We start from the raw sequence: 25,639 nt of genomic DNA, 5'->3' as shown, positions 1-25,639 counted from the left end.
AACCTTCTCTCTCTCGAATGATGCAGTTTTGAAGCCATTTTATCACCCTCCAGGCGTTGTGGACGCAGTTGTAGTGAAATGATCATAATTTTATTTTGTGGCTAGCCCACTAGTTAGGCTAGTTTAACACATTCATTTCCCATCGCTTCGGAATTACGGAAAACCAGTAAGTTGGGCTTAATAACTAGTAAGTTTTATCTCGAACAGAAAGAACGTTTTAACCTTGGAGCACATGGCAAGCAAATCTGCTTTCTGTTAGTGCGCGGAGCAGAGGGTTGAACTCTTGTCCATCACATCTTACCTAAACAGTGCGCATTTAAGGATGGAATTTAGATTTTGCAAACACAAAATGACGAGTGATACCATCTCACAACTCTGAAATTGAAGTTAAGATCTTCGTGAGGTTAGTTTTGTATAATTAGTTTACGGAGTGTCGTCACTTTGAAATTTCCGTATTAACAACTCCATCCTTACTCATTATTCTTACATAAGGCGACTGTTGATTGTTAGTGAGAGGATATGACCATGACCCCATAATTCAAATCATACGCTCATGTGAGAATGATGTATTGTACACAATTCAAACTCACCAGGTTACGAATTCTAGAATGCACGATGACGGTTGCGGCCATTTTGTCGGTGCATGATTCTCAAATTACTTGGAGTTTTAGTAAACTATCAAGATTATAAACTCTAAGTGACTCGTTTAAGTTTGAAACCGTACCAAAAGACAAGCGGTAGCCTGAGTGATCATCGTTCAATCCTGGTCACGAATTGAAAATTAATTAGAGTTACCATGGTTTTCCAATGGTATGGACATGGACTGTCTCCCTACTTGAAAACTAAGAGATTCCACGAAAAGTTAAATGCTGTTGAAGTAGATCTAGATGAGAGGAATCGAAATCTGCCAAGAAAATGTGGCAATAAAGTGCTGTAAATTTGGGAGAAAACATGAACATATTGATTTTTTCTATGGCAAGGCCCTTTTTTATTATAGCAAATTGTTGAACAAATTGTGAATTGCTCATTGCATCCAACGAATCAAATAAATTCCAACTGTCGCCCTATATCGATCCGCTTGAAGAATCCTCCTGGATCTATTCTGCGCTGGAGTTGCCAGATGGCGCCACTGGTAATAACCGGTTTTTATTCCTGGGTTTTTTCTTGTAGACATATGCTGCTCCATTTTCAAGATATGTGTTACTTAAATTTTAACGTTATTGATGATTTTTGCTTCAAAACGGAACTGTTAAACGTTTCCCTTATTTAAAAAGTCCGTGTGACGTACAAAGAGCTAGGCGGCAAATTGAATGCTTGAAATCCTCCTTGATTAGCCATCTTGACTTATGTGGAGCCGCGACATTTGCCGGTGAAATAACTCTTCAATTGAACCTAAACTGAACGCTTCACTAATCAAAACTTAATCGGTTATTCCCTTACAAGAACAGAGAGCTGGTTCAGCCAATCTCGTGGTGGCTGAGCTGAGTGAGACTTTACTCCAACTCTCATGAAGTGGAGTGGCCGTGTGTAAGCGTAGAGGTTATTTTATCACTCGTACGCGGCAGTATCAGCATGAACTCTGTTTCCAACAAACGACGCGAAGTCTTTCCTATAAATTCTTCTACTTCCCCACGTGTCCGTTGGGGTAGTTAGTGAGAGAAGCGTCAAGCTCGCGTTGGGAGCCTTTGATTGACTGAAAAAGTTCGACGGGCCACCAACGAGTGGTCACAGAACTTCTTAGCCTACTCACTGCTCACCACTGCTCCAGAAGTGAACAGGGGATGATTAGTGTCATTAAGGAGAGTAAAAGCTATCCTTAAGTCTCATATAACTTCACTGGCATACACGATGTCTAAATTTCATGGAACGCTGTAAACGTCAGTTTGTTATGGTCACAGATGGATAATATTATGCTGTCAAGTTCCTAGTTTTAAGTTAAACGAATCTGACTTACACGGATGGTCAACCGGACATCCTTAAAGTGGCTTCTTAGTTGTTTTAAAATATGTAGACACAGCTTTTCTCTCTCTCTAGTTTCGAGAATATTGCGCCACTACTTTCAGAACTGACAAGTGCTTGTTTTGACGACTTCTGAGAGTTGCGTAAGCTAGATTTGTTGAACCTGTGCTCATCACATCCCGTGTGCTATTGCTTTGAGTTCTCTGTGTCCCAATAACACCGCCGAATTGCCACAGAGGAGCTCGGTAACAATGTGCCACGTGGCTAACTTCCCTCGAAATGCGCTGTGACGCAGTGAAGCTGAACAGTCACGTGACTCTCCCGTTATCTCATTGGCCAAGAGAGCAGGCTCGCACATAGCTTTAAGTCGGTCATCCCCAGTCATCCCTTATCTTCTTCTTTCTACTCCCTCCAAGCAGAGTTTCTCGCAATAAAATGCGTTCCTGCTCTTGGCCAATGAGATGGCGGGATTGAGTCACGTGACTGCTCGAACTTTGTGTGTTTCACTGTTCTTGCTGGGTATGAGCAGATGTCTCTGCTGTCGCCTACACACAAGTTGTGGGTTTCTTCCTAGGCTAAAAGGGACACTTTTAGCGTGAATTTCTCGGTTGTTTCAATGCCCACGGTCATGGTTTAGACTTATTATGTCGTAGTTCAACTCGTGCGCTTTCGTTTGACACCATTTTAGGTGGCTTCGGTAATTCCGACACAAAGCTGCTTACGAAAACTCATTTAACATGGGAAAAGATATAGGGATACGTGGATCTGCGCAGGGCGAACGCGGCGCGCGACTCTCAATATAAAAGGACTCAAATGCGAGCCAGCCGCTGATAATATAATCTAAAACATATGTTGCTCAAGACGAACTTCCATGTTAATTGCAGGGACAGTCCTCTAGCTTTGTTAATCTGACCGTTGAAGAAGCTTTAGAATTTCATTTTGGACAGTGCTATAATCGATTCCTGAGGTTTGAATTGGGAAGGTCAGTAGAATCACTCGATCGAAAAGATTCGACGTGCCGAAAATCGGAGGAAAAATAAAACAGTTATTATGCAGAGGATTTTTTTCCCAGCTGGAATGCGCCTGAAGAACGCCGTAGCGGCTCTCTGATCGGACCGAGACAGCAGCGCCACAACGTCAACCAGCGTAAGCGTGACAAGCGACAAGGCTGACTGCTGGCTGACCTGCCTTGGAGCCTTGCCGCTTGTTTCGCTGTTGTTTTATTGCTTTTCCTCTCTCCTGTCCTGTTAGTTAGAAAACGGTTGGGGCCAGATCTCTCTGCCAACGATGTGACAGTGGCAAAGAGCCAATTTTCTCCCACAGTCCTGTTTTCTCCAATTAACAACAAACAACAAATAAATCTAACAAATAACACGCTTAGATTCACTTGTCCTCGTCGCCACTTAATAAAATAGTGTTAGGTAACATTTTATTAACTTGAAAGTCTGTTTTTACAGGCACACGTTAAGCGAATTTCCTGGATGTTTCAATCCAAGATTGAAATATATCGTTGTACGGTGTGTCGTTTGTTAGCCTGGACCCTGAACCCTGGACCACAAATTCTCTTCTCTTGTAGGCCTCTAAAAATCACTTTGTAAGAGTTAATCTGCAAATATTGTGTAGTTGAACATGCTCAACTGCGTTAAGCAAAGGCCATGCAAAGGCCAATTGTTTCTCTGAAACTTGAAATTTTACGGCGTAGTGCGGCTGCCTGAAACTTTTTTTAGCCAGGATATTTCGTGTTCCTCTTCTTGTTTGGCACAATATATGACCATTTTTAGAATCTCCGCTCATCGGTTCCCGTGGTCAGTATGCACACTTGGCTCCAATTACACTGCTAATGTCAATCTCGGAAACACGTGGAACAAAGCGGAATTCCCGAAAATCGGCGGGGGTATCCGTTTGATGGTGAGCTCTGATTACGATTTCATCGAATGAGTTACTATACATATAATACAGGGAGGGGCACTATTCAACGTTCAAAAAGAACTGAACACCCCGAAAAGAGAGGTTGAGGTTTGATCGAAATTTCAACGGAGCGTCGTTTAGAAACTGGAAGATTTTTGTTGGTGAAATTTTCAAACCTTCCGGACAAGCGGATGTATAGCTGCACCCCAAACTCCAATTTCGAAAAAAGTTTATGGGAAACCCAAGTTAAAACTACTTTGGAAAAACGTTTCAAAAATTCCTTGTGCAAAAGTGTTTTCTTGACCAAAATTTTGTTTTTTATCCTTCGCCCAGAACAAGGGTTGCGTGGCTGACGGGATATATGACGGTCAACATCAAAGTCGGCATAAAGTGTTGTGCAGCACAACATGCTTTCAGGGTGTAATTTTCCACAGATCAAATTTGAGGTTAAAAACTCACATTTCTAAGAATTTTAAAGATTGTTAAGAAAAATCGGCCAATACGACAACTTTGTTGCCCCCCAAGGACCGCATTTTGAAGAGGGTTGAATGTCATAAATCTCAACACAAAAATTCGTTTCGTTTTTCTCCAAATAAATCATATAATATTTTACAAACATTTAAAGTCAAGAAAATAACATTAAGAGTAATAAGTTATTAGTAGTGTTAGCGAACATGAAATTCGGTATGTGGACACCAAATGGCCTGCTGAGCAGTAAGGTTTCAAAATTCAATAACTGTTCGAAAATGTAATCCGAAATTCGTTTTAAGTAGACATGATGAGATATAAATAAGTAGTCCAATTCATATTGTTAATTTCATATCGTCTCATGTGAACTTGTCTCTGCGAGCTTGCCGTCGCGGTAGTAGAAAGAGCATTATTATATTACATAACCGCACGTACCGACGTGCGGCACTCAAGACCTCTGGTCCGACAAACATACTCAAGTCGCGCCTCTGCCACCACCCGGCTGCTCGAGATTATAAGAGATGAAAGTAAACATTACGAAATAAAATCAGATAACTAAACAAGAGACCTTGATGCTATTTTTAATGAACGCAAACGTTGCGGCAACTCTCCTAATGCAATTTACGGTGCGATTTTAATAAATTGTGTTAATCCTTAATAACTAGGCAACAAGGAATTTTCAAAGTCCATATTATATTGCCCACTTTTTATGACTTGATTATCTCCTTTAGTTCAAGAAAATATATTGTTCGTAAAAATTACAATAGCATTAATTTTGTTTTAATGCTTTAATTTTAGTTAATCATGGAAGACGAGAAGGATCGAAGAAAAAAGCTGGAGGAGCTTCGTAAGAATTACCTTTCAATTATTGATTCCAACATAGAGGAACAAGTCAAGAAAGAAATGCATGAGGCTGCCAAAAAGCTTAAAGTTCTTCGAAATATTCTAGCAGAAAGCGTTGAGCTGTACGTATCATTTACTTCATTTAAAGGATAGAAGAAAAAAATGTATATTGTTTTCAGGCCATCCATGCATTTCCTACTCAAGAGCGAGTTGATTTTGCAAAAGTTGGATATCAGAAGGCGAGTGAAAAATGAAGATGCTGCAGCTGCTGACTCAACCACTATGAAAGTTCATGATGATGATGATAGCCGCAAAATTATGGAGATGAAGAAAATAGATTCACGATCGTAAGTGCAATTTTAGACGAAATTTAAAGTAACACCTCTCACTAGATAAGACAACCACCTAGTTTGCTCTAATATCGCCAGACATTGCTTGACAGAAATCCAAAATTAACTCGAAACTTGCCAAATTTGGTTAGCACTGTCATCACTACAATGCACCATAGTGGAATTGAATGCCTGATATGATGTGAGGATTATTCCTTCTAAGTGTTTTATCAATAAAAGACGGCAAGCATCGTTGACATTCATGTTCCAAGCAAAGAAACCTCTGCCTTGGTATCAGAGCTAACCCTGCTTGCGTTATTCTACCTGATTTGGTAGAGAGCTGTTTTAAACAAGCAGTATTACTTTACTTTCTACGTTTGAATTTTCAGGAATAGTCTTGACAGTTGTCCCAGAAGCCCTAGCCCAGAAAGAGAGTCGGAGACCGTGTTTGGGGGATCTCCAAAATTGATTCCAGCTGAGAGAAGAAGCTCGCTGCTCAGTCTTCCTTTGCCTGCCATGGACGATTCAATTTCCGATGACGAGAGCGCGAATTCAGTGAGACAACCTCTACCACAGTCAATAACCAATATCATTTACGGAGTGAACTCGAGTGCGAGCACTTCGAGTTGGCAGACTGAAGATGCAAACAATTCCTTTGTGCCACCTGATTACCAGGAGCCTTTGTCTCCGCCTAATTTAGACATTGATCTCCTTTCTGAGGAGGATGACAATCTCACTATTGAAGAAAATATTCCTAAACCGACTACAACATTCATAAAGTCGCATGTGCCCCCTCCTCCTTTAAAACCACCACCTAGACCACCGGATTTCCTGACGATCGGAATGAAAGATCTGGCTTCATTGGCTGAAAACGCAGTTCTTATTGACCAGCCAAAAGTTCCTTTAGAGCAAAGCAAACCAGCAGAAACCTTCATTCCAGGTAGGCAAGTGTCTCGAGCTCCTTGCAGCTTGTTGGCTGGCAAGACGGGGACGACAAAGGTTATTCGACCGCCATCAACTCGAGTGCCTCCATCACCAGCTTACACATTCTTCGACATGTTCTCCGAGGAGCAGGCGTCTCCGAAATACCAGTTCAATCCTTCAAACAAGCCAATGAGCATTTGTCCCCCTTTGAACAGAACTGGCCCTGAAACAAACGCGATGCCTTCACCATCGCAGATAAATTTGCCGAATTTCGCTCCTCCATCAAATTTATATCCTCCTCGCATGAGTCATCCCACTGATCCTAGACTGCGAAACTCGTTCCCACCACCACCACCACCACCACCGCCCCCACCATGTGCTAAAGAGGGTGGTTGGACGCCACCTCATGGACAGAGGCAATGGGCTGCCCACCCGAGAGATCCGCGCACTCTTGCCCAGAGTAGAAAAATGGCGGAGTTCCGAAGCCAGTCTGTTACAGACAAGCATGGCAATACGATACCCACTACTTACCGAGAACACAGAGCATGGAAGGCTGAACAGGAAAGGAGAGAGATGCAAATGAAGCAAGCAAGTTCCACGAGAGAGGTAATTTCAAGGATAGTGTTGATGGGCATAATAAAGAAGCGCACAAGGAAAAACCTGGTACTGAAGAGTCAGTGATATGATGGCAATTTTTTAAACTGATTCGAAATCGGCAAATTAAATTTGAGGAATTAAATATTCTTTATAGGTTCGGTTTATCTAGCATTCGGTTTGAAATTGAAAAATATTTTTTACAAAAAGCGATATAAAAATAATCAAAACCAATTGAATATATAACTAGACTTTAATCTTTAGAAATGCTGAAAATGGCGTGCAAAAGATCGAATGAAACGAAATTCTTACGATTTGGCGTTTCAGTTTTATAGACAGTATAATTCAATTATTTATCAAGCTCCCTCAACGGCTTGCATTGTTAAGCGCGCTTTGCTGTGAGAATCTGAGCGATGTTTGGGGTCAAGTGCGAGCTGATCTGGGAAGACTGCTAAAGCTATCCGACTAGTTGGTTTGCAGCTTTCCAGCATGTGTATATGAATTTCACGGAAATAATATCTAGCGTTCAATTAAAGACCCCGGTGCAGTACAATGAGCTGGTCCTTATTTGGACGGAACTGCCTCCTATGAGGCTCGTGAGCCTATTGGATGCTATTGGGACACGAAGTATTCGCGATTTGTTCGCTGTCAGTGGGGGGCGCTTATCTCGAAAGATAGAAACCTATCAAAAAACACGGAAAGTATTAGAATCTTTTGTGTAACATAAGGTATGTCTAAAAATCGAATTTTGTAACCTATTTTTGATTAATCATATTGGTTTTTATTGTGTCGGCTCTACTAAATGATTTGTCAACTTTTCTGGATAAGTCCCGTCCAAGTTGACATGTGACTAAATTTCTTTAACTAAGAAAAAACCGCAAAATTTTGACTCAATTATAAGGGTTTCACAAAATTTTTTTTTTCGGAAATTAAAACATCAATACAATAGATTCTGTCAGCATGAAATATAAATATCAAAATTGATAAGCCTTAAAAATTAAAGGTTTTTCGCCTACGATTGATACTCAAAAATTAAATAATAGATACAAACTGGAATGATCCCCACCAGGATTTTTTTCCACAACATTAAAATGGTTCCGATTAATTTATCTCGTTGAGCAGTATAATATATTTCCTAACCAAATATTTAAATTGAATTGAGCAAAAGCTGTATTCTTAAAGCTTTTCTAAAAATCGCCATAAATCGTTAATATTTTATAAAAAAAAAAATGTTTTCCACCACCGTGCTTCATATCAGGACTCCTATAACTAGGTTTTTGCTATTGCTGGACTTTTAGGGTTCTATACTTTTTCTGAAAAGTATTTTCCAAAATGATTTGAAATACGAAAATTGTCTGTAAAGTGGCATTTGTCCAAAAAGGATTTAATCTGAAACGAAATTGTCTGAAAACCAAAAATGGAACTTAACAAATATTTGTATTTTACCCATAATGGAATCCTGATATTAACAAAAATCTTCCAGCGTGTAAGTCATCATTTCCATGTTCAAAACTGACTTGCTACTTTTTCCACCTCGGAAATATAAATATTTGATTTTGCGAACAATTTCCGTCTTCTCACGTTTTCTTTTAATCATTCAGACAAAATTAAAATTTTTGGTGCGTCAGAAATTTATCATTATTCTTTATCTTGCTTTAAGTGATAATATCAAGCCTCCTACTCAACTTACGATTTCAGATGACTTATGCGGAAAGAAAGAAACATGAAGCTGATGAGAGAAGGAGAAGGGAGGCTGCCCAACGCCAGGAGGAGCACAAAAATCAAGAGCGAGGAACGCAACGTCAGGAAGATAAGTCGAGCCGTGACTTACTGCAGCGAAAAACAGACATGGTCAAAATCCGAAGTCTTTCCAAGCAAACGAGCCGGGTTCAAATCATAGAACCGCTTCCAGCTCCTCCTAGCGAAATGAAGAAATCACAAAAGAGAGCGAGCGACGAACGAAAGTCTTCCACTGATTCTGAGTCGGGCAATCTGAAGGAGAAAAACGTGGACAAATCACTGGAGAAGATGTCCCCTTTGAATTCTCTGTACGGTGAAATGCCTCAGCCTCGGAAAGGAATAACCCGTATTCCAAAGATTCCTAAGAAACCTTCAGCCACGCGATCAAGGAGGTCTCCATCGCCACCGCCACCACCAAAGACTCCAACGCCAAGTCCGCCTACTAATGAGGTTGACATGGACAACAACTCCTCCAACAGCCCAAAATCTCCAGCAGCTGAAGAAAGTGCAAACAAAGAAAAAGAAAAACCCGAGAGTGCTGGGGTTGTGTTAAGCGAAGACATGTTGAAGGACAAAATCAAGGCAATTATGCTGGCTGAGAAAAAAGAAACGCCAAGCACCAGCGATAGCAGTATGGTATCAAGTCTCATCAGTCCAGAATATCTGAATCAACTTGTTAGAAGTGTGATTCAAGATGAGTTGTCTAAGTGCCTACCGTTACCGCTAGTCTCACCAGATCAAAATAAAGTTGCTGCTCAGACTGATGATACTAAAAATTCACGTGCACAAGAAAATAAAGAAGAAGTTTTTGCTGCTCAAACCAATGATATTAAAAATTCTCCTGCTCCAGAAAAGAAAGAAGAAGAAATGAAGGAAGAGTTAGTTTTTGCTGCTGAGACCAGTGATACTAATAATGCTGATGCTCAGGAAAATAAAGAAGAGGAAAATGAGGAAGAGGAAAGCAAGGAAGAGGATAGCAATGAAGGAAAAACCAAGGAAGGATCAAATGAAGCAACGACGTCGTCTGTTGTTGAAGAAAGCGAGCCTGAAAAGATGGAAGTGGACACAACCCCTGAAATGGCAGAACCACAGCCTTCAGAGCCAAGCACAAAAGCGACAACAGAAAACTACGACTTGAAACAGGCAGTTGCTAACGAGTTGCGGAAACACCGAATGCATAAAAAGTCTGAGTTAGATAAGTTGGCTGCTGACTTAAAGGACAGTTTCATTATTGAAGGCGTAATCAAAGCAGTGGGACCCAGACAAAGAAACCCTGTGGAACGCTATTCGGCGCCCTCAAAAGAAAAGTCAAAGCCAGTTGTGCATGCACCTCCTGAAAAAGTAGTTGAAGAAGAAGAAATTACTGCAGAGAATATCGAGAAAATTAAACGGCTTGTTATTCGGATTGAGAAATACAAAGTCCCGCCTGAAGAATCTGATGATGAATTTGAAATTGTTGTTCCGTCTACACCACCGCCACCAAGACGAGCTGTTGCGAGAAGAGGAAAACGCTTTGGGTAATTATTTTCATTTGTAGGGAATGCACTTGTAGTGTTGTTTTTTATCATCCAATTTAAGATGTCCAATTCAGAAATTTCAATCATCTCTTTCGGGCAAACTATATCATCTCCATAAATGATTCTTTCTGCGTTCCTTGAAAATCATACATATATAAAATTCCTTTCGCACAAATTTCTAATAGAGATTTTTCTCCATCTACCAGGCAGGCATGCAGACCTACAATTGCCAGCTCTGATAGCATTTTATCAGGAGATGAGAATGCTTCAGACATGACGTCAGAAGATACCACATTCTCCACGGACTTTCCTTCTCGTGGGATGTCTCCTGGAAGACGAGGCCGTGGCGGTCGCTCTCGAGGAGGAAGAAGAGGACGAAAAAATTTCTTTGATGGCTACCGCTTGAAAGAAAACCCCACACTCATCGATCCGGATTATGTGCTGATGCCTCAGGAGATACAACCTTGTAAAATTTGCGAATACGAAGGCAAGAGACCGGTTGAGCACTACGTTATAAATCATTCTGAAAGTGAAGTTCTCATATCTCGTCTCTCGAATGATGAGGTTGCACAGGCTACCCAGCAGCTCAAATCGTACACTTCTTCAGTTTTCCAGTGCAGATTTTGCCCCATGACCAGTACCAGCCTGTTAGAGTTTCACGACCATGTCACTGAGCACACAGGCGAGTACAGGTTCCAATGCCCTAGGTGCAATCTGAAGAAATCTAAAAGAGAGACGATGGTTTCGCACATTCGTAGCAAGCACCATGGAAAGGGAATTCCGATTTGCTTGGTGGAAATTGAAAAGCAGCCTAAGAATGACAATTATATTGCGGGCTACGTGTGCGGCTACTGCAATTATGTGCAGTTCAACAGGGCGTCGGTCGTCAAACACATAGAATTGAATCATCAGAAAGAACCGCACAATGTGCGCATTTTTGGAAGAGAGGAAACTTTGGAGATCAACATGTCAAGAGTCCTAAGACAGGAAGCTGATGAAGTCTTAGAGGAGAAGCCGATAGCAGCAGTAGATAAAGTAAGCAGGAAATCTCATTTCTATGGAAACTGATCCGTTAAAAGGGCAATTGCATGCGTGGAAATAGAATAAATAATTAAGCCAGGAAACTGGAAACGGACTCTATAAATTGAGACCGTTAAGTATTTTGGAGGAAAATATCGCAAGGCTCGTATAAAAAATACTTAATTATCTTTATCGTTCATCGTTCGCCAGTCTTTCGCGATAATCTCGATTTTTCGCGAGTGATACAATTCCCGACGCCCTTCAAATACGAGGCAACAATTTTAATATTCATGCACCTATGTTTAAAATCAAAGTTAATCATATTTATACTGAAACAGCAAAAAGCGGCATTAGATTAACATTATTTGCGCACCTCTCGTCTGAAGTTCAAAAGTAGCTACCGATTTCTCTCAGGAATTGAAAATCAGTCGACAAAAGAAAATACAGTACCTGTTAAGCCGCAAAGACGAAGCAAAAAGTCTTTCGCTTTGATTCATTACTATAGTAAAAGTCTGAGACTTTTTAGTCCACATTCATTATTAAAAAAGTCTTATGTAAATAATTGGTTATGATTTATATACTAGAAGAAAAGTGTGCGACTACATGAATCTTAACTCAATCAGGGTTTTTATTATTATAATTATTATTTTTTTGTAATTGAACTTTACTTACGGGGCAGATCAGGCCAGAGAGGTTCACGACAGTCGCTGTTATACTCCTCCGTCCAGGCTTGATCTACAGGAAGCATTTCGACTATTTCGTATTACAATCAATTTAACAAATCATTACAAAACGTTGCTTGCAAGGAGATCGCTCCTTTGAATCTGAAAAATAGTAATCTTGATTATTAAAATTTTTCGAGTTTGAATTCTTTTAAATCGATAATGTGCAAATAATGTAGGGGACACAAGAGTTTGGCTTCATAATTCAGCAGCTATAGTGTGGCGAATTCGGAGAGCTGATAAAAATTATCACAACATGGAAAAATCAAACCCAATGTCCCAGTAAAGCCGTTTTGAAATTAACTCGTATTTATTAGCCAAGTTATGCAACTCTTCAATAATTAAAGCCATAGCTTAATTCTCTGTGATATTTATCTTAGAAAAATTTAAAACTGCTGTATCTAAATGAACACTTTGTCGGAAAATTTAAAAAGTCACATACATTTACTAAAGTATGAAAATATTCGATTCGTCTCGCTAAGCATATTGCAAAAATGTGGTTTGTTAAAAAAGGCGACTATTTTTCAAGAAGTAATAGCAGTTTGAAATTTTGAAATTTGAGCCGTGAATCGAGCGAATCAAAAATAATGGGAACCTTGGAAAATATTTGCTTTATTTAATGAAACACTAACGAATTAAGGCATTGTTTTACACATTCGTTGGTAACACAAAATATAACGAATTATGTGAGTACAATGGGAAGCATAGATAATCCTGAACAAGTGGCCACGTACATAAAAATCTCTCATTCCTTGTACACTAACCTTAACTCCTTGAGATTCTACCGTTTCGTCTATCCTTACGCGCCTTATTGTTAAATGCAGTTGATTTTCTTATTTTTGGTTTGTTAGAAAATTTTAAACTACTAAAGAAATTGTGTGGATTTTAGTTGCTCTCATTAATAGAACTAAATTTAATCGTTTCGGTTAAGTGCTTTTGTGAATCTTTCTTAACTTAATCTGGTATAGTTCACAATAATCTTATCTTTACATGAACCCATTCAAAAAACTAGATAAAAACCATGAATAAGTAGAATGCTCACCTTTTTAAATATTTGGTCTTCGCGTTCCATGACTTGTTCATTTGCAAGAAAAATATAAAATGTTCAATTGGAGGACTCACACTTTTCGACCGATTCAAACTTATCTGTAAACCCACAGACTGCTGAAAGCGTGAGTCAGCGAGTCCACCCATAAATTAGTTCCAGATTGTTTTTAATGTGATTGTAGAATAAATCGGCACAACCATGATAAATTTTACATATTTAGCGTTTTTTCCAGTGTTATGAGAATTCCAAAGCTACTTAAATAAATTGTTGTTATTCACCCAATGCTGGGGCGTCCACAATCAAACTGATACAGAAATAACTTACCGCAGCTCGGTCGGATCAGTTAATTTAAAGATATTTTGCTGAAAGGATCAAACACTTTTCATTTCGCGTGAGAAAAAAATTTAAATCCAAGCCACCTTTTCTAAAAAAATATTGACTTTGATAGGAGGAGGAGGCGGAAACTTCAGGAAAAAAGCCCGTAAGCAAAGAAGAAATGGAAGTTGATGTGGATGGCGAGCAAGACCACTTCATGGCTATGTTGGATGACCTCATTCAAGACCAGCCAAGAGACAAGGCTTCTGGCAAAAGTCTTTTGGAGTCGATCCGTAGATCGAAAACAAAGCAGGGTGAAAGTGTAGAAGTAAAGAAAATAGACATCGGCAATATAACTTTACCAACAACTCCCCGCCCTGTTCGTGAACCCTCCCCTGAGTTGCCTGAAGAAGTGATTATGTCCGTGCAGGATTCCGTTGAGCCATCTATTCAGGAAAAACAAGAAAACCGCAAGAGAGGCAGAATAATTGTAGGAATTTGTTACGCATGCGGCCACACGGAGGGCCACGACATAAACAACCTCTTCCAGCACATGAAAGACAAGCATCCTCCTGACAAGAAGGGCAACTGTCCAGACTGTTCGAGACCGTTGAATGGTACGGATAAGGCCATCAAGCACATGATTGAAGAGCACGTTCCTGTGGGAGTCCGAGATGCATTGCTAGACTTTTGGAAGCCCCAACCTGTTGGAAAAAAGAAAAACGTTAGCGTAGCAGATAAAGGTATTTTTTTTCATAGTCTTATCATACAAGGGAACTGATAGGATTAGAAGTTTTAGTTTTTTATCAAATCGTTTAACTCGAGTTTCATTCAATTGTATGCTAATATCTCAGAGGGAAATTTTTTGATTTGATGGGATATGCGAGTTATGCAGGGCTGACATGTGTTTTAAGATGGAAATATTGATTAACTATATAAACTTGCTTCCAGGTCATGTAGCTCCATTTTTGTGATTGGAAGAAATATAAAAAAATCTTATAGAAAAGCACAGAACAAAAATTTGAGCATTAAGTTTTACTCAGAATGTGAAAATTTCTCCGGCTGTTTGTCTCATCAAACATTGTCAATGAACTTAATTTCATTGGTGAACAAAAAAATGTGCACCGATTCATTTTCAGATGAATTGACCAAAACGCGCACAAATTGACCCCACATTTGAGTTCCTGCGGTGATTGGAAACCTAAAATTCGACTGCAAAACGCGATTTTTTTTTAAATTTATATTTATTGGGAATAAACATTACAAGTCCAGCTAATTCAGGATGAATTGTCTGCTGGTACTCGCTCAGAACCAAAAAACTCAGCCCCCGGGGGTTTCACCGTGAAAGGGCAGACCTTAACCCCTACAACCACTTTGATTAAGCCTAAAATACTTTCTAATTCACATCATGAAAGTAAATACTAATTTAATAATTTCAACAAAAAACTGAAACGTCTAATCTGAAGAGTTTCCTTGACAGTTTCCAGTTATTTATTAAAAATGCATATTATTACTTATTTAGATGCTGCTGCTGCTGCTTCCAAAGAAGTTAATGTGGACACGGTGAGTTATGTTTTAGCTGTTGTGCGCTTTTCGGAGCTTGGTAGTGCATTAACCGCATTTGTTTCACTTTTCTTAACATATTTTACATTTTTAAGTTTTTCAATTAAATAGGAAAATTATATCGTAATATGTATTGAGAATTTTCTCTTTGATCTTAGGACATTTTTTAGAATTAAGAAAATTGAACCAGTACTGGTTTGTATTGCAATTTTGACCAATTTTTAATATGCTAAATACTCAAGAGAACCTATTTGCCTAATTAACTTTCTCGTGCGAGTCCAAATAAAATTTTAACTTAAATTGTTTTCGTGTTCTTTTTAAAATAATCCAGCTATCCTTATTTAGCTGATTGTTTACCTTTTCAACTTGGCTTGCTAGGATCTACTAAATTTCAAAATATAACTGAAGGCTTTTTCTGGTTCACAGACGGTGCCAATGGAGGACCAGCCCAAGTCTTTCCAGCATGCGAGGACTGTAAAAAACAGTGCAGTGTACGCAAGCATGCTGGAACCAGGGAGATTGCAAAAATTATACAAGTGTATGGCTAGAAACTGTTCATTCAGCACTGTCATGCCTGAGAAGCTTGTGAAGCACATTGACAAACACAAGTCTTTATCAGGTTAGTACAGAAAATTTCAGTAAATTAAGCAGAAACTAAGAGAATTTTTCAGTTGGAAGAATTAAAGACTGGCAGGAATGTGTTTACTGCATGGAGAAGTACGGATCGGGACAGCAGCTTGTCGACCACATACACCTCGAGCACAACAAGTTTGTTTTCCAGTGCTCTCTCTGCTTCTACAGAGGAGGAACTGTCAGCAGCATTTCAGTGCATCAAAAATTAGCCCATGTTGCGAAGGAAAATCCAAAGATTTTCAAGTGCCAGAAAGAGGAGCCAAAGGTCGACCAGCCTTCATTTAACGGTGTGGTTGGAAAATTCATCTTGCCCTACAAATGTTGTCATGGTATTTTAAAATAATTATACAAGATCCACGGAATTAATTGATGCTATTTTAATTCAGGTTCATGCGACAGATCCTTTTACAACACAGAAGAATTTGAGCAACACCTCAAAGGTCACCCTAACGTTGAGCATTATCAATGTCATGAGTGCAAATCCTCACACAAGGTTCCCACAGAATTGACTGAGGTTTATCCCGAACTGTTTTAAAGTTTAGCACCAAATCAACAACTCTCTATTTTACAGCATTACAAAATCCATGACTACAATCTCTATCATTGTCTACTCTGCAAGTTTGCAGCATCGTCTGAATTATTGATCAACAACCATTTGTGCAAGCATGCAAACTTTGCACCTTGTTTTGCCATCAGATCGTTACTGGTAATGACAGGTTTATTTTTTGGGCCTGGAAATTCTAAATTCAAACTGCCAAATCAGCTCAGAATCTGTCTAATTTCTGAAAACTCTATAATTGGCAGCCCCATATATTCGTTATAATTAAGTTTCTAATATATTTGTTGATTTTCCAGTGTTCCAGAAGCGACAAGAATCCTTTAGCAGGCGCCCTGAGACAAATGGAAGTGAAGAATTGCACTCCCATATATCAGCCACCCTTGGAATCAGACACTAGCGATTCCGAAGAGAGTGACGCGGAAGTAACTCCTGTCGCAGAGCCTGTGACGCCAATCCCTCAAAATACCATTTTCTCCCGTACCCTGGACGCGATGGACAAAGTAAAAAAGGCCTCACCAGAGTCTGCCTTCCCCCATGCACAAACCGGCATTGGAAAGTCAATTATTCCAGAAAAACCACCCCCAATCGCTCAGCCTTTGCCCAAGAAGAAGGAAGTGCAGCCGAAACCTGCCGTAGCAGCCACACCGTCAAAATCTACTGAGCCGCCTCCAAGCACTTCCACGCCTGGAGCCCCACCGCCAGTGACGCTGCCACTTTCAACCTTCTCCAGGGCGCAGGGCATAGAGAGACCCTATGGAAATACCGAGGAAAATTCAAGCCTGGTGAACTTGGAAGGACGCAATCTATTCATTTGCTGTGGTTGCGACTTCACGGCAGACACTCGTTTGGAATTCACTGATCACTTGAGCATGTGCAACTGCGCCTCTCTCTTCTGCGTTCACTGCAAGAAGCACTTCAGACAGGTAATGAATTTTGTAATTCACAAGGGAACTCTGGCTTAGTACCGCTCTAGAGCGCAATTTTTTGTCTAAAACGTAGTATTGTAGGAAATGACTTATGAAAATTGAAATCACTAAATTACGCAACCTAACTGTGATTAAAGATCATAAACTATAGTAAAGGAATTGGAAATCAATCGACTAAAGAAAATTTTACAGTACCTTTTAAGCCGGAAATGTGAACCAAACGCTTCGATTCAATTCTATAGTTGTAACGAGTAATTGTATCACTAGTTTAATTTGTTTTGTGACTGTTATGTTTCGCCATCTAAGGGACACATTTGTAAATCGGGGGAGGAGTGTAACGAGTAAATGTATCATAGTAAAAGTCTGAGACTTTATAGTCCACATTCATTATTTAAAAGAGTCTTATGTAAATTATTGGTTATGAATACATACTAAAAGAAAAGTGTGCGACTACATGAATCTTAACTCCATCAGGTTTTTTATTATTATAATTATTTTTATTTTTATTGAACTGTACTTCCGGTATATTCATATAAATTAAAATATGCTGCACCGTTTCATATAATGTCGCTCCGTGGGTCTGCCGGCGCTCATTGGGGCAGATCAGGCCGGAGGGGTTCACGAAAGTTGCTTGTTTACTCCTCCTTCCAGGCTTGATCTGCTGAAAGCATTTCTACTATTTGGGATTACAACTCAATTTAATATGTACGTATATTTGTAGCGGTACAACAGCGCGGTCCTGCTTTTCGTTAGGAGCCAACAATTGTCGGCGGTTTGAATTATTGTAATTTGGCATTCTTGTTTAATAGCAGAAAGATGGTTTTGAAATAAGAATTAAGTTTTCGTCCGTCAGCCACACGGTGCTGACGTGGGTCGTTTAATAGATCAGAACCCGATTCAAAGGGGTGAGTTCAACCGTCAGTTAAGGCAAAAGTTGTTTTCTAAAATTTTTGTCCAGATCTTACGTCAAAATCAACGCTAGACTGAAAATATTCGCGTGTAAACACACTTGAGGTAAAAAATGCGTGTTAAAAGCCTAAGGAAGCCAGGGTTCGAATGGCAGTCTTCTCTAACAGCTTTTGCATTATAGGTTTCTCCGTTGGTTGATCATCTAAATTCTGAGCACGGTCCACTTCGATACCATTGCGGTGCCTGCAATGATTACAAAGGCTCGAATCTGAACGTGGTCAAGAAACACATGCGGCAAGTTCACAACATTAATCAGGTGGTCACGAAGGCGTTGAATCCACTGAAATGCAACGAGGACGTGGACCACTTCCAAGTGATTCCGAAAATGAGCATGCCCCAGCAAAAACCCAGCAAAGCGGAGTCTTCAAAAAGATATCGGCCGGAAGATGAGGACCAGCTTCCAATGAAACCCATTTTCATGGTTTGTCAACGATTTAAGTTTTTGTATTGTAGTCTAGCATTAAATGTATAACAGGATAATGCGTTCTGTGCACTTTGTGACTTCAAAACAAGAGTTCGGTCGAACATGACTCGCCACCTCAGAGAACACTCCGTACAGGGTGACCACGTGGGCACAACAACTATTCCTATCAATCCAATGCCCTGCCTGAAGAACAACGAGAAACACTTTGATAAAATGAACAACTGGGCCCAGAGTTCTCACTCCCTAACTGAACAGGCCCAGCCGAATGCAGAGAATCAGCCAAGTCTTGATCTGCCTGAAGAAATTTCCAGGTCGCTGCCAGTCAGAGTTACTGATCAAGCGAGGTATTTATAATCTCTAGAACTTTTTCTTTCGGTGCTCCTCTTAATCCGAGAATTATGGTGTGCTTTTGCTACCATTCAATGTTGTTTGATAACAATTCGGTAAAGGAATTTAACGTTGGCTAGATGCACGCCTACTTCATTTAAAAGTCGAAAACTTTTAAGAATATAATGCTGCCATAATTACTTGGACAATGGTAGGATTTCAATTACTTTTACTATTTTGGAATCTGTTTGGAGATTTGAACGTCCGTAACTTGAATACCGCGATTAATGAAAAATTTCCTTTGACAAATTAATTAATTTTAATTTTAAACTGTAGAGTCAATGTAAGACAAATATTAATTAATTTGGAATAATGCGGTCTCTTTGCGGAATTATCTGAAATCCTGATGTTCCTGCAGGCAATATGCAAGGAAGGGTATGAAATGAAATGGCATTGCTGCAACATACTTGACATACAAGAAAAAATTAACTGTCATAGTGATGCATTTATCACAATTACTGTGTTACAATGCTGAACATATTTGCGTCTGATTGAATATAATTGTTTAAAAAAGGCAAATTTTAAACAATCACGATAAAATTTATTGATTAGACTCTCCTTGACTAGACAGAAGACAAATCAATTGATATTTAATTTTAAAATTGATTTTCTACGATTTCTTAAAACTGGCTAACAGCTTTATTTGCCTTTTAAAAAAATGTAGTTATGAAATCGATTCTAAACGGTTGAGCAATACTATGTCTTAATTTTGATGAATTTGAAACATGAAAGATTATTGCCTGAACAACTAGCGTTAACGTATCTATTGAATTTTTTTTATACTTGTGCATCGATAGAAAATAAATTTTAGTGACCGAGAAAGCGGTACGGGAACCAAAATGGGGTGTTGTTTCTCTATTCCGCTGGTGGAATAGTATCAAATAAAATTATTGACGGATTGATTGATATTAAATTAATACAGAAATATTTGATTCCGTTTCAGATTTGCCTGTGGAGTACCAACCTGCAATTACAAGGCGCTGGATGGGGAGATGCTGAAGCTGCACATGACCAGGCTGCACGCCGACGCCGACGTAATGGAGTGCATTCATTGCGTCTCTCAAGACTGGTTGACGGTGCGAGACAGGCCCCTGATCGACATGTGTTTGCACCACATGACTCTTCATGGACCGAATTTATTCATGTGTCTCGCTTGTCGGCACTTGGATGCAACCAGAATACTCATCAGCAAACACACACTGGAGGAGCACGAGGTGGAAAACCATTTTCAAGTAATACGAGAGGAAAAACTGGAGGAAGTACGACGCAGCTGGTGCTGCTCTGAATGCAGACAAATGAGATACACGTTTGACGACATAAAACTTCATTGCGCAAACATGCATATGGTAAGTCCTACCCTTGCGTAATTAAAACAGATTGGTGCAACAATTTTTTCAGGTTGATAGCCAATATAAGTGCAGCCTATGCAGTCACCGGTCAGACAGCCTGTCAGAAATTAGAGATGAGCACTACCCAAAAGATCACACTGGGAAGCCGCCCCAAGTGTTAGCTTCTTTCTATCAAATCGGCACAAACCTACCTGGAGTAACGGTTGGAGTTCCTACAACCGCGCCTACAGATCCTGGCCGACATATCCGAATGATTCGCGTCGAGGAAGTTGCAGCCCCAAAGAAGCAGTCTCCTGAGAAAAAGCGGCCTCAGAGGAAGAGTGTGGATGAGGGGAAACAAAAGATCGAGGTCTTCATTCCTGATCCAATAGGCTCATTTCACATCTGCCCCTATTGTGCTGTTTTCAAACACAGGCAAGGGAGCGTCATGGAAGAGCACATTTTCAAACATTTCACCCACAAAAAGTAAGTGTATTTCTATACTAGAGTGCAACCGTAAATGAACCTTAAATTGGGCTTTTGCTCTACCACTAACACAAATAAGACATGATTTTTTCCATGTAGTTCCGAAGGTGTGTGAATTAAAAAAATCCATTGCTGGAAATCAAAACTCTAAATACTTGAGAACTTTAGACTAATATAATTTTTGCGCTAGATTATTTCACTTTGCAAAAATCGTGCGAAAATTTTAGTAACTCGCTAAGCAATAATTATTTGTCCTTACCTGCGCACTATAACTTACTATAAGCCGATTTATGTGATTTTAGATAATTTTGAGTATGGCTCAATTTCTTAAATTGCAGGATTCTTGCTCATTTGGTCATTCAACGTTCGAAAGCTTGGAATAAATAGTTGGCCATCTAAATTTCATCTCTGGTCAAGATGATTTTTAGAAAATTGATTCTCGTTGATAAAACGAACCGATTGATGAGCAATTTTGTACTTTCCAAAAAGCTTCAAGACATTGCCACAGAGGCGCCTTTACAAATTAAAATTTTAAGCAAAATTATTGAAATTTATTGATAGTTGAATTTATTTTTAAATATTTTGATGTTACTTCAGAATTACAACAATTTATTTAAGACACCGGTTTTATTTTTTACTTTTTATGAGTTCAGAATCTTTGAGCCACTAACATCTCTGCCATGCACAATAAATCACACGTTTGATAAAATTTCTAAAATTACCTCTCGATATATTAAATTTATTCACCGCATCAAGGAAAGAATACTTAATTAAAAACATAATTAATCATTTCAGGTATGTTTGTAAGCAGTGTGAGATCAGTGTTTATTCCAAGCCCTCTCTGCTGTTGCACATGCAAAAAATGCACAACATACGTATTGAAAACGCTGGTGCACATCTTTTAGTACGTGTTTGGCCTGAGTTAGAAAATTGGGTAAGAAATGGATTAAATTGAACCACGTAAATAATTATTGATATTTACGTTACCTTAGGCAAAACGTGTTGTGCGAACGCAAAAAGACAAGATGCCCAAGGAGAATCAGCGATCTTTAGCACAGATGGCTACTGCATCTTTGCCCAGTACATCTGCTCCAAGTAGTGTGCGTGACTATTCAAATGATATTGTCATGGTAATCCCACTCCTTTTAGAAATTGTATCATTTTTAACCATCTTTCCTCGTAGGATTTCAGTGACCCTGATGACAGTCAAATGCGATCGCTTGGCAAATTAAATGAAGCATCCAGTGTGAGGAAAAGTTGTGCAATGAAAGGTGAAAGTTCGGTTAACCCCAGATTAATATATCTTATTGATTTTCTTATTTTAGTTGGTAACAACATATGTAAGCACTGCCAAGAGTCATTCAAAACTTTGATGGCCATGAAGATGCACATAAAGTTCCATCACTTCAAATGTGGAAAGTAAGTGGGCCTTATATTTTGTAACTCGCAAATAATATTACAAGGAAGCTCCGCGGTTTTTGCACCAATTGCTAACGTAAACATAAGCCATCAAATAATGTTTTTCTATCTAGCATTGTTTTCGTATAATACTGGACGAATTCCTAATTCTTTAGTCAAATCGAGTGTTTTTTCATTCTAGATTATTTTTGGTATAGAATTTTCTGTGACAAAATGGATCTAAAGGTGTTTCATTCTGCGACTTTCTGAAAATTGATTCTTTTTCATTAAAATCACATTAGGATTGATAGAAAATTCTCTTATTAAATAATAAACAAATAAAATATGTATATCTGTTGGCAACCAGTTAAATTTTTAATGCTAAAAATATTGCTTTTAATTTTGAATAGTATGCTGGGTTTCCTTGTTAGTTGAGCTATTGATCAATATAATCTCATTTTTATTTTTTTTCCTCCAGATTCATATGTGCTCACTGTTCCGTGACTTCAAATACTGAACCTTCAATCATCAAACACAGCCAGAAAAAGCATGCAGGGAAAGAAGCGGTGGCACTTTTGAATGAAGAGGTCAACACGATGGACTTTTCCGAGCAGTTTTGGCGCGACAATTATGGCATTGAAGTAGCTGGTAATTGGAAAAACACCACCGAGGGGGCGGCTGATGCTCCAACTCCAATTCCGCTCAACTGTGAACACTGTTCCTTCAAGACCGTGCATTCTGCATCCCTGAAAAGGCATGCAGCAACCCACAAGGTTACATACAGGTACGAATTTTCAAGTGAAAAAAAACTGGCATTCACAATTTAATATAGGTGGCTCAGCTTAAAATTATAATTATTTGAATCACAGTTGTAGAAATGGTAAAATAAACCAGGCAAATCACAGTTGTTACAAATGCAGCTATCTGTCACAGTTGTTTGTTTTTGCAAATTAAAAAGTGGCAGGTGTGTCTTGTTTTAATGACCATAATTAAAATTCTAGATTTAAATTATTCTAATTTTAGCTAATGATTGATTTTAATTTGAAATGAAAGCTTCATTAAACACTCAAAAATGTAAATCACCATCCACTGCTCGTTTTTGTTTTAATTGCCGGCTTGAGACAGGGTAAAAACATTTAAATATTGAATCTATTTTTAACAGTTGTGGTATTTGCGACGACTTTGAGACTGAACAACGCTCTCAATTAGATGAGCACTCTCAGAATTTCCATCAAAACGAAGAGCCTATTTGCGTACCCAACGTTGTACCAGCGAAAAAGCAGAAATTAGAAAAGATTCGTCCTGATATACCCACATCCATTGAACCTCCTGCCGAGAGACCCTCGAGCGTTCGTTCCAACTCTTCAATGGATTCGTTTAGTGAAGCACCAACTAGCTTTGCGACTAAGAATATGTACAACTGTGCAAGCTGCAGTGTCAGTGAGGATCGGTTGAAAAAACTGTTGGCCCACTGGGAAGCTGTGCACAAAACCAGCAACAAAGACAAATTCAAGTACACGACCTCGCAAGTGTCGTCAGGAAAGCAGTGCAGCCATTGCCAAATGCTGGTTACCTCCGAGAAGCTGATGCAAGAGCACTTCAAGGAGCACCATCCTGAATATGTGTCCATCACGTTTTCTGTAAGTCCTTGTTCAGTTTCTTTAGATTCGTAATTGGGTGTTTTCCTCAATAGATTTCATAAAGCTAGGGGCCTTTTGTTTTTTTTTACAGAAATGATAATGATGCTAGAACATTGAAACCAATTAGACAGCCTACAACTTTGATGTTCAAACCATATTTTTGTAGGAAAATGTTCCCTTAAGTGTGAGTACCATGCCTAGAGAATTTCAAGGTGGTGCAACCCTTTGTTTTAGAGATGCAATGGATTAAAAGGATTTACGGTCGCTAAAAAGGGTATTTTTAAGTTCAGGCGAAGAGAAAAATATCAAAATTGCACTATCGGCTGATGCCTTTTTTTAAGAAATTCAAAAAGTAAAATACTTCCAAGAAAAACTCAAATATGAAAACATTCTAGAAAAATAATGATTAAAGTAGAGAGTTGTATTCTGTTAAAAAAGGCAACTTTTGGCACAAAGATAAGTATTCTTGTATCATTAGAACTCGAGATATTTTCACTGTCGCAAACGCCAAGTGGCCCGTTCCTCCAAATTTCCATCCGATTTTCCAGGAAATTGTATAGTTTTCTGACAAACGTGGTTATTTCATCCAGGTTAGAGCTGATTTTTTTTTCAAATTTCAAATCCTCCAAGGAAACACCCGTCTCAGATTTTGACCTTTAATTATTTTTAAACACTGATAGGATTTTAAATACATTAATTAATTATTAAGTAAATATTTTAGCGTGTCTTCCGAAATTGAAAAATCTTGTAAGGTATACAAAATTAGTCCTTGCTGAAATCTGAAGTTAAACAGGTAGTTAATCAATGAAATCCTATTTTTCAGATTTACTTGTGCAAATCCTGCCCGCACCGTACTGATCTGCATCCAGAGATATTGTCGCACGTCTCGAAACACGCACAAACTTCGCCCGAGTCTTCCGGCTTTTACATAGAAAATCGCGTTGTCAACAGCAAGAAAACGTGGTTTTGTTGTGTTTATTGTCATCGATTTGAATCATTCAACGAAGAAAAGATGATTGCTCACTGCAGAGCGGAGCACGTTGATCTGCCAGCCAAGTTTGTCGTTCTCACAAACACCTCGCAGCGAATTGTGCGTGAAGTGGGGAGAGAGGATCAGGCTAGCGGCTCCTTGACCGTCAAAGCAGTTCACCCGCACATTAAAAATGACGAGCCTCCCGTTGTCAAAAACGAAGAAGCACCTCCGATCAAAACTGATGAGCACCCTACGGACTCTCCTAGTCCGTCGTCGAGTGTCGGTAGTTTTAACTCTCGCAGACAATACATGTGTCCTACCTGCACTGTCAAAACTAAAACTTTGAAGGGAATGGATGAGCATATCAGACAGGTCCACGCTCGTCTCATCTGCACTGATTGCAAACAGGTATAAAATATAATCTAGTAATACTTTAAAATTCCTCATCATTTCAAAAGCAGCCATCTTTTTATAACATTTACAGTCAATTTAGGCTTGAACTGAATCCTCCTAAGGGATGAGATCATGCATTGGCAACAAGGATTTTGCACGATCACCCTCTTTTAATTGTTGCAGATCCTGATAAACGACATTGCATCGAAAATGCATTTCCTTGTTGAGCACCGTGAGCCTGGATCCACAACTCAAATGCAGAACATCATCAAGTACGAGAGGGACATTACTGAATTAATGCAGCGAGTGAAAAGAGAGGGCGATGAGGTTGCCGCACCACCTTCTCCTATTCCGTTGAAGAAGGAAAATCTTTTGGTTAAGCCAGAAGTGAATGACTCTGAAATGTACATTGATTAATTTTATATTAGTTTTTTCACTATTTGCAGCTCGCAAGCGAGTTACGCTGATTGCATGTCCGCCAAAAAAAACCTTGAGCATGATGCTTTCATTTATTATTACAACTGCTGATGTTCAGTTGGTTAATTAAATTGAAGCTCAGCCGCTATTTTTTAA

At 39.1% G+C, this 25,639-nt stretch overlaps 1 protein-coding gene across 2 annotated transcripts; it reads left to right on the top strand.

Moving 5' to 3' along the window:
* Window positions 1-2: 2 nt before the first annotated feature.
* On the top strand, window positions 3-25,639 carry LOC135945634 (uncharacterized). 2 transcript variants are annotated; one of them, XM_065493436.1, is made up of 25 exons: window positions 3-166; window positions 5,134-5,300; window positions 5,358-5,525; window positions 5,897-7,037; window positions 8,724-10,282; window positions 10,489-11,317; window positions 13,521-14,130; window positions 14,910-14,950; window positions 15,377-15,569; window positions 15,622-15,912; window positions 15,970-16,097; window positions 16,155-16,289; window positions 16,439-17,065; window positions 18,159-18,458; window positions 18,513-18,805; window positions 19,792-20,194; window positions 20,247-20,662; window positions 21,458-21,596; window positions 21,655-21,792; window positions 21,846-21,933; window positions 21,988-22,081; window positions 22,539-22,844; window positions 23,223-23,700; window positions 24,524-25,081; window positions 25,250-25,639. In XM_065493436.1, exons 2-25 carry the CDS (start codon window positions 5,140-5,142, stop codon window positions 25,481-25,483), a joined length of 9,330 nt encoding a protein of 3,109 aa, XP_065349508.1. In that variant the 5' UTR covers window positions 3-166; window positions 5,134-5,139; the 3' UTR covers window positions 25,484-25,639. The 2 variants fall into 2 exon arrangements, with proteins under 2 accessions (XP_065349508.1, XP_065349509.1); XM_065493437.1 differs by lacking the exons at window positions 3-166; window positions 5,134-5,300; window positions 5,358-5,525 and adding an exon at window positions 5,555-5,709.

Source organism: Cloeon dipterum, chromosome X (genome assembly GCF_949628265.1).
Source record: "Cloeon dipterum chromosome X, ieCloDipt1.1, whole genome shotgun sequence".
Lineage (NCBI taxonomy): Eukaryota > Metazoa > Arthropoda > Insecta > Ephemeroptera > Baetidae > Cloeon > Cloeon dipterum.
This window is presented reverse-complemented; position numbering and strand designations above follow the sequence as displayed.